Below are 12,968 nucleotides of genomic sequence, written 5' to 3'. Positions count from 1 at the left end.
TGTAGCAGCAGAGCTACTGATGTGAATGAAGCCCTTCTCTAGTAGTTCTATTAACATCTTCTATAGTACTAGGAGTTCCCCACATGATATGCTATAGAGTGGTCCCCATGGTGGTTCTATTAGTTTCCCTTTCTCATCCTTAACTAGTTTGATTTAATGGTTGACTCTAGGACAGTGTGGTAGTAGTTTATTAGCCTTCCCCCTGTTAAATACTTCTAGGAACTCATGGTAATGCGCTGGCAGCTTTATAGCTGGGTTAGTATGCTTCTTAACCTGCAAGGCCTTCTCAATATCCTTAATACTAGTGGTGAAGATCTGTATAGTCCTGTCCTTTCTCTGCTGTTAGTTATGAATAGTGAATCCCTGAGCACTAATCTGCCTCACTGCTAGTTTTAGCTCATTCTTCATGCTCTCTACTATGAACCTATCTGCAAGCCTTAGCTGGGGTCCCTCAGCCTCTACTACTACTCTCTAATCCCTCATCCATGGAATTCCCAAGATTAAATTAGTGCCTTCGCCTAGCTTGGGTACCACATAGGCGTAGACCAGGTGTTAGTAGTTACTACCAACATCTAGGGAGAATTGGGTGATTGTTAAAATAACACTTCCTATAGTGCTAGTGTAGTTCTCTAGGTGAATTAGTTTAATCTTGATCTGCTCCAGTTATAGCTTCTGGGTGAAGTATTCAGCTATAACCGCGTAAGATGTGCATCTAGTATTAGGAAGGATTCTATAATTACATTCCTTATTAATGATACCTAACATAATGAATTCAGGAGCGTTAAATCTGATGGCTTATTAGAACTGTCTATAACTAGTGAGTACATCTTCTTCCTTAGGGCATGGGTGATGCCAGCTCTTTAGCTGCATTAACTATTTAACTAGCCCCTGTGAGAGTCTTTTTATAGGAGTAACTAGTTTTCTGACTTGCTTGCTTCATCATCCTTAAGTAGGGGTCTAATAGCTTGAGAGGTGCGCAGTGGCTTTAACTCTTTACTCTGTGGGGGAATGGCTCCTAGGTACTGGCAGCCCTTAATCATATGGTTTGATGCCTCACAGTGTAAGCATCTTCCTTCACTGTGATGATGGGATAACTCATTTTCATCAACCTATTTGGCGCGATGCTGCTGGTGAGCTAAGGTTGTAGAGGAAGGCTCCTAGTCCATGGCATTGTTAGGGTTCATTACAGCTGAGGTAGGGTTTGCCTGGGGTGTAGGAATGTAGGCGACATGACTATGATTAGTAGTCTATGTGTTCCTTCTATGCTAATTAGAGCGGCTAGTTCCCCTTGCATGTAGGGCTTCTACTTGGTTAGCTACTTGTTGCACTTAGTAGCAGTAGTCTATGAAGGTCTCTTCCTTCTTAACACCAGTGAGTGCTCCCTCCACCTCATAGCTTAGGGTGCTGTCTAGATAGTTCTTCTTCACTTTGTTAGACCAAGAATAGCCTCCAGCTTCTATCAGCAGTTGGTTCAGGTCTGCTAACAGCTCATTGAATGGGCGGCTGCCTTAGCGTAGGGTTTGTAATTCTCACAGGGCCTTCTTGCTTCTGCCCCGGTCAAGGAACATAAGATTAAGTTAGTTATACAAGCTATTCAGCGTCACTTAAGTTGTGTTTGGATTGTTTCTGTACTAATCCATCCAGGGGGCTAAGGCTGCAGTAGTATTTCCTTTAAGTCTGCTAAACGCATACCATAAGCACCCATGGAAGGAACTAATTGCAGCTTAGTCAAGCAATAGCTTCACCTGTAGCTTGGCATGAAAGGTCTGGTACATGGCCTTATTAGAGCCGTTGTATGTCTCCACATTGGGTAGTATGGGCTTAGGTCTTTTTATTAGGTCTTCTACTAAGGTAGCTAGTGGGGTTGTCTGGGGAGTAGGTACTGCTGTGGTGGTGGTTATTTGCTGTTCTTCAAGTTAAGCCATTCGATTAGCGATGTTCTGTAACTGCTGGGCCATTTGGGCTATGAGATTCGTCTGCATATTGTTCTGCTGTGACTGTTGTTCTTTGCTAGGTCCTTTGGGGGATGTTGACATCTGTGATAACGCGTTGTTATAGCTCATGCCGTCCGTATCGCCTGTCTGGTTTGTTTGTCTGGTTCATCTGGTTCGTCTGGTTCGTCTGGTTCGTCTGGTTCGTCTGGTTCGTCTGGTTTGTCTGGTTCGTCTGGTTCGTCTGGTTCGTCTGGTTCGTCTGGTTCGTCTGGTTCGTCTGGAGGTGCTGAGCGATTTCTAATGTCATGGGCTAGAAGCCGGTTCAACCTATGACCTAGGTTTGGACGGTAAGAAATTGCTAAGGGAGAAATCTAGCTAGGGCCGCGGCGGCCAAACATAAAAAGGAGTGTGCGAATGGTTCTTGCGGTCACGTGACCGGGCAGATTGTTACATTGATTAGTATGAGGTCACGTGACCTGCAGCTGGTGTCCAGTTTGGATGTGACTTCGCGAGGGCTGTACGATTTGATCGAACAGCCCGAGCACCCAGCGGGCCCTGCCCGCTACACCCAGACTGTTGGAGAGAAATGGGTATATAACTTCATCAGTTGGCATGATGAGATTAAAACCCATTTCTCTAGGCGCTATAATCACCAGTGTGCTAAATGTGAAGACCCAAAGATCATCCTAGAATGGTTTAATCATGTCCAGATCACAATAATGCAGTATGGGATTGCACCTAATGATATCTATAACTTTAATGAAACTGGCTTCGCAATGGGCTTAGTAGCTACTGCTAAGGTAGTTACAAGAGCTGAGATGCTTAGTTAGCTATTTCTTATCCAGCCAGGGAACCGCGAATAGGTTACATCTATAGAGTGTATTAACTCTACTGGATGGGTGCTTCCACCATGCATTATCTTCAAAGGAAAGGTCCATATTAAGGGCTGGTATTAAGATCAAGCCTTACCAGCAGACTGGCGGATTGAGGTCAGTGAGAATGGATGGATAACTGATCAGATTAGATTATAGTGGCTTTAAAAAGTCTTTATTCCTACTACTACTAGCTATATGGCTGGTAGATATCAACTCTTGATTCTTGATGGCCATGGAAGCCATCTAACACCTTAATTTAATTACATCTACAGTGAGAATAATATTATTCCACTCTATATGCCTGCATATTTATCACATCTTCTTCAGCCTCTAGATGTTGGCTGTTTCTCTCCTCTAAAGCGCGCGTATGGTCGCTTAATTAAGGAGAAGACGTGAGTTAGTTTCAACCATATTAACAAGCTTGACTTCCTTGAGGCCTATCCGCAGGCCCGTACAGCAATCTTTTCATCAGATAATATCAAAAGCAGCTTCTCAGCAACTGGATTAATACCACTGAATCCAGATTGAGTGCTTAGTTAGCTTAATATCCAGCTTAGAACCCCTACACCACCAGGCAGCTAATTAATAGATTCCGCCCCAAAAACCCCTTATAATCTTAAGCAGTTGAAGAAGCAGGAAAGTATGCTTAAGAAGCTACTTAGGGAGCGTACATACAGCCCTCCTACCCCTACTAAGGCTGCGCTAGATCAGCTTATCAAGGGGTGTGAGATGGCAATGAATAATGCCATCCTTCTTGCAAAGGAAAATCATGATCTACGTGCTGCACATGAGAAGCAGGTTCAAAATCAGAAGCGATCTAGGAGGCAGATAGAAGCCACAGAGGGATTCTCTATCCAGGAAGGGCAGGAGTTCATTCAGCGCAGGAATCAGGCTGCTGAAGCTATCCCATCTATTGCTTCAGAGCAGGCAGTAGATGCAGAACAACGCCCTCAACGGGCACCCCCACGCTGCAGTGACTGCCATATTCTAGGCCATAAGCGATTGCAATGTCCGCAGCGCAAGAATAACTAGATTTAGTAATATGATCATGTTTTAGGGGTTCAAAATAGCCTCCAATTTCGGCCGCGGCCAAATTCTATGGTTTGGTGATCCGCTCGGTTGCGTGATCCGCTCGCTTACCGATTACGTTATAGGGAATTATAGTAAATATTACTATTTATAAATGCATGTAAACAAAAGAATTAATAAAGATAGAATTAATTAATGATTATAAATAAATAAGCAAGCATTCACTGCTAGCATATATAGCCTAGGTATAAATACCCTTAACCTTTGACACTTTATCGCGTGTGATATATTATAGTTTAAGCCTTAATAGTATATCCCCTAGCTAAACTCCTTCTTATCTAAACTAATAGTCTCTTGTTATTACTCCCTAATATAAAGTATTTTAGTGTTCTTTATTCCTTATTTCATCTTTATTCTGTTAATTTTAAGATGCCTAACATTCCTAAACATGCTAGCGCTGTGCAGGTAGCTAAGAAAGAGATTAGCTATAAATTAATAAGCACCTAAACATCCTGCATAATGTTACTAGACCCTATATAAGAGATTAATTAGGCTACTTAAAATAAGTAGATTCTTATAAAGGACCTTAAGACATAATCTAACCACAATGCCTTCCTCCTGCAATAACATAGTGACAAAATGTCTAAACTATATTCCACCTGTGTAGGTGGTTATGGTACCTTTCATTCCTGTGTAGCTACCCCTAATATAGTTAATTCTTCTAGATGATATTATTCTTTATATGCTGGCGCCTGTGCAAATTATATATAGAATAGCAAAGGTGTAGACTGCTCTTTTTACCTTAGTAAATTAGGAGTCTAGAAGCCTAACCTTAATATATATAAATTCTCTTTTCCTTCCTTATTTTTATTTCATTCTTTCCTAATTTATGCAGTCTATTCCTTAAGTAAGGGGGACTTCATGCTCTTAATAATAATAGCCTTATTATATATAACTAGCCTATTAAGAAGGCTAAAGAAGCACTAGAATCTACTATTTAATCTCATTCTATGAAGCTAATTACTCCTTCTAAGAAAGGTAAAGTGTCTGCAAAAAAGTCAACCCTAGAGATTATTATATCTTCTCTGTCTGAAGGCCCTACTACTCATTCTTAGAAGAAGAAGTCTTTTTTCAATCCTCCTCCCTTTATATTAAAGATAAGCACTCCTACTTCATCTTATAAGTCTATTAATCTTTGTCCATATAGGTTCTTTTAGGCTGATGAGTTTAGTATAGTCTTATTTTATTAATATTATTCCTAAGATACTCCTTCTAAGGCCCCTTCCACCCTTCTTAATAAGGGGAAGAAATATCTAACCCCTTCAACTAATACTACTCCTTTAAAGCAGAGACATCAAGGCCATCCCATGGATGGTTAAGTGCTTACCTAGCTAATCTCTACTAAGGATTTTAAGAACTTAGGGTGCCTATATTCCATTTACCAAGACCTGGTAAAGTTTAATAAGGTTATAGACTTATAGTGAATTAGATTAATGCTCTGGAAGCCATTGAGGTGGAGGAAGAAGAAGATATAGAGGAGGTTAATAAGCGTGAGAAGGTGTATTAGAACCAGGTTCTTTTAGACTAGGGTGATTATTAAGACTGAGGTAGAGGCTAAGGTGGTTAAGCATAGCTCCCATCAAGGAAGCTAATGAAGTTAAAGAAGCTTTTTTAGTTAGATCTATTTTATAGTTCTTAGAGTTTAGTATAGATGTGGCTCTCTTACCCAGTATTAGTTTATAGTTTTCTTTTATACTTAGCTATCTTTAAGTAATTAGCTTTAGTTAAATAGGTAATTCATTCCTTTATCTTAATATTCTTATAATACTAAGCAGCTTATCCTTCTCTAATTACTCCTAATAAGCTAGAATCACCACCGCGAATAGTCTATTAAAGTCTATATCTTTCCTACTAGCATCCCTTTAGGATTAATCACTCCTTAATAATTTATATATTATTCCCCTATTCAGCTCATTATCTAAAGAAGTTAAGTTAATTTTACTCTAGTCACTTCCTAGAGTTAACTCCTTTTAATAGTATATAGGTTAGCTATTCCCTATTAGCATATTACTGTCACGGGCTAGAAGCCGGTTCAACCTATGACCTAGGTTTGGACGGTAAGAAATCGCTAAGGAAGAAATCTAGCTAGGGCCGCGGCGGCCAAACATAAAAAGGAGTGTGCGAATGGTCCTCGCAGTCACGTGACCGGGCAGATTACTACATTGATTAGTACGAGGTCACGTGACCTGCAGCTGGTGTCCAGTTTGGATGAGACTTCGCGAGGGCCGTACGATTTGATCGAACAGCCCGAGCACCCAGCAGGCCCTGCCCGCTACAATTACTAACACATTCTTAAAGCCTTATTTATTAAGTATGTTATTTTATTAAGACACCCTCCCCTACCTACTTTAAATATACTCCTAGACATTTAGCAGATTCCTAATCCTTTTAAGTCATTTTCAAAAGCTCATCATATAAGAATAAGGGGTTATCAACCTCTTTAAGTACCTTATATACTTTAATCAGCATATGGATTAATAATCCTGCCTTCTATAATTATTATATTAGTGCAGTAGATATCCATAATTTCTCTAGTTCATTCCTAACATTAGCTTCTACTAATTATTAGCTATTAATAAAGTTCTCTACTACATGTCTGCTAGGTTCCACAATAGTATACATGCTAAGTAGGTGTAATTAAATAATTTAATATAGGCTAAACTATTTACTTTAGAACTTCTGCAGAGATTCATTTTAAATAAGGACCTATTAACCAGGTTTAAGGTGGGATTCCTTTATATTACTATCTTAAATTAGGTTCTATCTAATCATATATGCTAATAACTTCTCGTTAGCTAGGGATTAAGCATGGTTAATATATTATAATTATATTTTAATATCTTAACTAGTTAATTAATCATGTTGCAGATAACCAGGTAGCAATAGATGTACACTATAGAGAAGATAAAATAGTAAAAGCCTTATCTAGGTATGAACATGCACTTATATAGCAAAAACTGCAAGAGATAGGTATTCATCCTATAGATATATTAGTTTACCCATAAGATACTTCATTAATATCTTTCCTAGTAAGCTATTTATGTTTTCATTTTTGCCATTAATTCTAGGGTAATTCAGAGTCATCATATAATATTTAGCTTTGAGAATTTTAAGATATAATACTATAACTTAAGATAGAAGGTTAGTTCTATTATCTAAGAGCAGTTCTTTAAACACTCTATAGTTAATAAAGATATCCTTATAAAGAAAACAAGCCCAATATTCTATCTTTTGTGTTAGATACAGCTCTTACTACAACCTAACTAGTTATATAATTAATAGCTGTGATAATCCATCAATTACTATTTAGAGTTATTAATAAATGCCTAATAAGATTAATCCCCTAATACTTAAATGGATAGATGCCCTTTTTTACTAGGTGTTATACAGCTTTATATTTAAGATTTAGTCTTAAAAGGCTTTACTATTTAATAATTTAGATAGCTTCTAGTAATATCTTGGATATCCCTTCATATCATTAGCCACCAGGCACAGGTATGAATTACTCTAAGCAAGGCTGGATAAGCTAGATAGCTAAACTAGTTATGGAGTTATAATATAAAGTCTTTTTAAAAGGGAATTTTAAGATATAGCATTTCAATACCTTCATCCATGTAATATAGTTGATTAGTAGGTTGTTGGTTAATATATTCTATCTTAAGCTAAAAGTTTAGTGCTAATATTTTAATATTATTAGATATATTTAGATCATCATCTTTTAAGAATAAGACTATTAATAGATACCATTCTAATTCAGAGAGGTTAAGTAGCATGTGAAGGTGCTCTTCACCTATTATCTACTATAATTATATTATAGATAGATTAAAAGTAGGCACTTATGCTCTATTTACCAGACCTTCTTTAACAAAGTTAGGTTAATAACTTATTATATTAGAGACAACTGCTTTAGTTCCCTTGTGATATTAGATAATAAGATTATATACTTAAAATTCTTTAATCTAATATATAAGGTATTTTGAGTATGTCTTCATATTAGTAAGGTACTAAAGACTTTCATAATCTATTATAATTATAATAGGTTGGCTATTATTAATATAATAGTCCTATTATTAGAGTACTTCTTTAATTATAAGAGGTTCCTTCTTATATATAGGGTAGTTCTTTTTAGTATTATTAAGTTTATATCTATTAAATACTACTGGATGCCACTGTCCCTTTTTATCTTATTATAATAGTACTATACTAAGTGCCCATTCAGAGGTATTAGTTTTAATCTAATATGGCAGAGAGGGATTAGTAATCCTAAGAATAGGTGCACAAACTATTATATTTTTTAGTATTATAAATGCTTACTAACATTGAGCATTCTAGACTATAGGTTAAAACTTCTTTTTATAAAGTAAAGTATCTAATTCCTTCAGGAGTTTGTAAAGAGGAGTAGTAATTCTTATAAACTTATATATAAATTAGTAATAGTATGTTGCCAGTCCTAGGAACTATTAAACTTTATAAATATTTATTAATTTTAGCTATATCTTTATAACTTCCACCTTTGCAGGCATTAGTCAAACAAATCCATTACTAATAATATAGCTGTAAAACTCTAGTTCTCTCTTAGTAAATATACACTTAGAGAGCTTTACATATAGTTAATATTCTTAGAGTTAGTTAAGTACCTATTAAACATGCTTCTTATATTCCTCATCTAAGTCTGAGAAGATTAAGATATCATTAAGGTATACTACCACAAAGTCAAGATCTTGCATAATGCTATTTATTATTATTTAGAATGTTATAGGTGCATTATAAAGTCTAAAAGGTATTGCTAAGAATTCAAACTTACTAAATAATATATTAAAAGCTATCTTTAGAATTAATAATTCACCTATTTGCAGCTACTAGTATCCAGAGAGGAGATTAAGCTTTAAAAGATACTTAGCTTAACCTGCTTAATCTAGAAGTTCTTAAATTTGCAGTAGTGGATAGGTATTCTTAATAGTCACCTTATTAAGCAAGTAGTAGTTAATATATATTTACTATTTCTTATTAGCTTTAGGGATAATTACTACTGGAAAGCCCCATATGCTAGCTAAAGGGTGAATAATAGCTTTCTTTAATAGCTCTTTAACTTACTTCTTTATCTCACAAAACTTTTTAGATGACTAAGGATAAGAGTTTATATTTATTAGCAGGGAATCTCTAGTATTAATATAATGCTATATTAACCAAGCCAGAGGCATTCCTAGGTGTAACTCTTCCCTAAATATATCTTTATACTAGGTGAGAAGAGGCCTTAACTAAGATAGTTCTACTAATACTTCCTCTTCCTTTTCCTTTTTAAGCTCTTAAATAATGAATAACTAGGCTTCTTATTAATCTTTTTAAAGGGTATGCTAAAGTTATTTTATAGAGATAAGACTTATAAGTACTTCTAGGCCTGATTTAATTTAGTATTAAAGATTAATAGGGTTAATAGTTACACACTTTATTCCCTACCCCTTAATTATCATTCAACCCATAATCTAATTAATATTAGGATTAATATATCTTAGCTAATCTCAACCCAGAATAACATCATACTCTATTATTTCAAGAACCCAAGGAGGGATGATACAAGGCTAACTAAAGAGGGATCTAAACTTAATATAATATATATATGACTTCATTATTTAGTAAGCAAACTTATAAAGGGTTAAGCATATGCCAAAAGCAGAACCATAATAAGGGTAGCAAATCAGCCAGGTATTTTGATATAAATATATGGCTAGAGCTGCAGTCTAGCAGTGCTTAGATATAGACTACTATCCTAGAAGCTTCAAGCTCAGCAGGGAAGCAGATAAGATTAGATCTAAGAGTATTCAGATAGGCATTAATGTAATCATAATCTTCTAGTTCTAAATCTACTCTTAAAGAATTGCGATTTGCTATTTCGCTGCCTTTTTCGGCAGCAGGTGACGCCGAAAATGGCCGTCTCTCAGCAACTTCCTTCTGCCACGCTCCCGCACTCTCTGCCGACGCACCATCTAGCGTAATGCTTCCTGCCTGAGGCTGTCAACCTCGTGGGCGCTTCCATCCGAAATTATCCTGGAAGGCTCATCCTCTGCTTCACCGTCACTGCTCCCTACAATTTATGAGGGCGCTGAAAATGGCGCCCTCAGCGTCGCACCAGCTGGCCTCTGGCCAGCACCTCAATAATATGACTATAATAAGCCCAGCTGTTCCTGGCACTCCCCCATCCACTTTTTGTCACTCTTTGCTTGCATCTCATCTCCAAAAGCTTGACTTTGTCGTTGTCCATTGTTTTAACCAAGAACCCAGTCGTCACATCCTGGAATCCCTCTTGCTCTTCCTGTCGCTTTGCTCCCTACAGTCGGCTTATCTATTTGATCATGCGTCGTCGGAGAGAAACCAGTGCCAGCTCCCGCACTGCCACTACTAAATCATCCACTATGTCTCCTGGAATTAGCGACGACGATAGATCCTTCGAACCCAACTCAGAGACAGATCTGACGGAACCAGAATACCTGCCTTCCTTAACTCAGAAGGCGAAACAAAGGAAAATACGGCGGGTCCCTGCTTCAAGCCACCTTCAAGCAGACTCGGCGGAGATTAGGGCGTCAGAAACTGAGAATGTCACTAATACATCCGCTGTGGAGCTTGTGCACCGGGGCTGTTACAAAGATCCAGCCGATGATATAGATGAGGATCTCTCTAAGGTGCCAGAAGATTATGGCAGGTCTGATAATACCTGGAAACTGAACCTTCGACTAAAGGACCGCTGGGCTTGGTTAGTATCTGTGCCAACTAGTTTCTTTGAACTGTTGTCTTTCATGGACGGATCTCTGACTCATCTGCTTTCAGGTATTGTCGGACCAAAGCAATCGAGCTGTCAGCCGATCTGAAGTGGGAAGATTCAGAGGATGCCTTGCGGCAAGCCTCCCTGAATGACATGCACTGGTTCCTGAATTAGTGTCTTAAGCTGGAATATAACCTGGATGGTCGCCGTCTGAAGGGCTATAAGAAAGCTAGCGCCCTCGAAGCAGATTGGAAGTACTTCTGAGTCTACTACACCAAAGTTACTAAGCAGGAGATGAGCAACAAAATAGGTGTGGTGGTCCGCACTATATGTTCCCTCTGTCCTGGATCCCTGGATCCTGTCTCTATTAGCATGTCATCTGACCTTGCGGGCAGGGAATGAGACACTTGATTGATAAATGTGGGTTGGACAAACAGCCGCGCGCGAACACTCCTGTCTATATTGAAGACATGGTACCATTCAATGAGATGATTCTCTAAACCTGGGAAAAGCAGTTCCATTTGGGGTTTTAGCAGATTATTCTATGTCTGTATAACACCATCAGGCTTTTCACTGTCAATCAGAAACAGGCAATCCTACACCTCTAATTCAAGCATTTACAGATTAGTCTCCAGCGGGATCTGCATGGAGGACCTCCAGTGCTGATGATTGAAATTAAACCCCAGTTTGTGAAGAGTGTCCTTGGAATGTACAAGGTGTACATCCGCCTTAATGTCATGCTTTCACCCAATCTGGTGCCTGGCTTGCTCATAATACTGATAAATGAGACAGCAATACGTTCGCACTACCAGAGATTGTCTATGGTATATTGCTTGTTTTCAGCCCACATGTATTGCTCTTTATTATACTATTCTATGTAAATACATTTGAGGCGCGCTACTTAACTTTGATGGAGGACCTTCAGAGGCTGCTCATTGAGGATGGCTGACAGGAGATGCTAATCCCCCTAAAAAGGGTAATGGATAACTACTATGTTTTCCCCAAGGTTGCTGTGGTTGATGGCAAGCCCTGTATCTTGTGGGAGACACCCATGAATGGCTCCATACTTGATGCGTAGCTTTGGTCACTCAGTGAAATACATGGTTTTCTGAATGCTCTGTTCTCTCACCAGTTTCATTACAGGACCAGAGAATTGCTTAATGAGAGTGGTAAGGGCCTTAGTCTCTCCAATCAAACTGCATTTAGCCTTACAGATCACTGACTAGCACGTCTAGGATTTGTGAGCGACGCACAGCGTAACGTGATTATGGCGCATGCAAGCAGCAGAACCTTTATCAAGCACTATTGACTGCGCCGGCATGCTGGAATGCAGGAGATTGTATGCGGACTCAATCTAGTTAAGGAATTTTTAAGAGCTGTAAAATGGATGAGCTGTTGGATTGACACAAGGCGGCCTCGGTACCTAACTGACATGGAAAAAGCGTCAGTGGAGAAGGATCTGGAGTTGCAATCTGCAATATAATGGCAAGTTGAACTGGAGGACCGTTGTGCTCAATCCAATGATCCGACATTGCGGGCCTTGCTGGAATAATAGGAACGCAATGTCTATAACATGCGTCGTCATCTCCAGGAGAGACGACGGAAAGAGATCCGCTAGGAGTTTAGCTGGAAACAAGTGGTCATTGATATTGAGAGGCAATTGACAGGTGGTGCTGTTAATGATAAGCCTGCCTGTGAGGTGTTACAGCAAGAATTTGCAATGCCACCGGAGCATATCCTCCTTGTTGAGTCATTTTTTACGTGGCCCACTTCAGACTCATTGGAGGATGAGTGGGCGAGGCGCAATAAGGCCATGATGGTAGGTGTATAGTATTGTGGTTTCCAGGAGGGAGGCCCTCTCCGCGGGCGGCTAAAACATCCTGCATCAGAGGATGAAGAATTGATTGTGGATCCACCTTCTAAGAAGCAAAAGGGACCTAAGCTGCCAACTATATCAGCATGGGAGAAGAAACTTGATACCATCAAGGAAAAGGTGGCAGCGGTCAAGCCATCTGCATGTTTTCAATGCTTAAAGGAATACACTGATGTTTATGGTGTGAAGAGACACTTCAAGGCATCCCATCTGCAGGATCGCAAGTGCAATTTCTGTGATCTATTGCTCCAGCATGAAATGCATCTACGCTTACATGCGGAGGAGGTACATCGGCTTCGTACCTGAACATTAGGGCACTCAAACATTATTTTCTTGTCTACTACTTCCCCCTGCTAAGGCATAGATGAAATAGTTAAATAGTCTTCATTATCACGAACTCCGCTGCAAAGCCTTGCGAGAAGAGCTTCCGTATTGTGTGC

General features: G+C 38.8%; 1 protein-coding gene across 1 annotated transcript; it reads left to right on the top strand.

Moving 5' to 3' along the window:
- Positions 1-9,822: 9,822 nt before the first annotated feature.
- Positions 9,823-12,834, top strand: P174DRAFT_509439 (uncharacterized protein; the record flags this gene model as incomplete). Its single annotated transcript, XM_024831553.1, has 14 exons — positions 9,823-9,836; positions 10,263-10,646; positions 10,721-10,828; positions 10,955-10,973; positions 11,051-11,128; positions 11,189-11,230; positions 11,270-11,373; positions 11,448-11,532; positions 11,608-11,693; positions 11,748-11,824; positions 11,891-11,916; positions 11,989-12,119; positions 12,282-12,478; positions 12,509-12,834. The coding sequence occupies 14 exons, from the start codon at positions 9,823-9,825 to the stop codon at positions 12,832-12,834; spliced, it is 1,677 nt and encodes a 558-aa protein (XP_024688118.1).
- Between the last annotated feature and the right edge of the window lie 134 nt (positions 12,835-12,968).

Source organism: Aspergillus novofumigatus (genome assembly GCF_002847465.1).
Source record: "Aspergillus novofumigatus IBT 16806 chromosome Unknown P174scaffold_1, whole genome shotgun sequence".
In the NCBI taxonomy this organism is placed as follows: Eukaryota; Fungi; Ascomycota; class Eurotiomycetes; order Eurotiales; family Aspergillaceae; genus Aspergillus; species Aspergillus novofumigatus.
The sequence above is the reverse complement of the archived record's forward strand: the minus strand, read 5'-3'. Positions and strand labels throughout refer to the sequence as shown.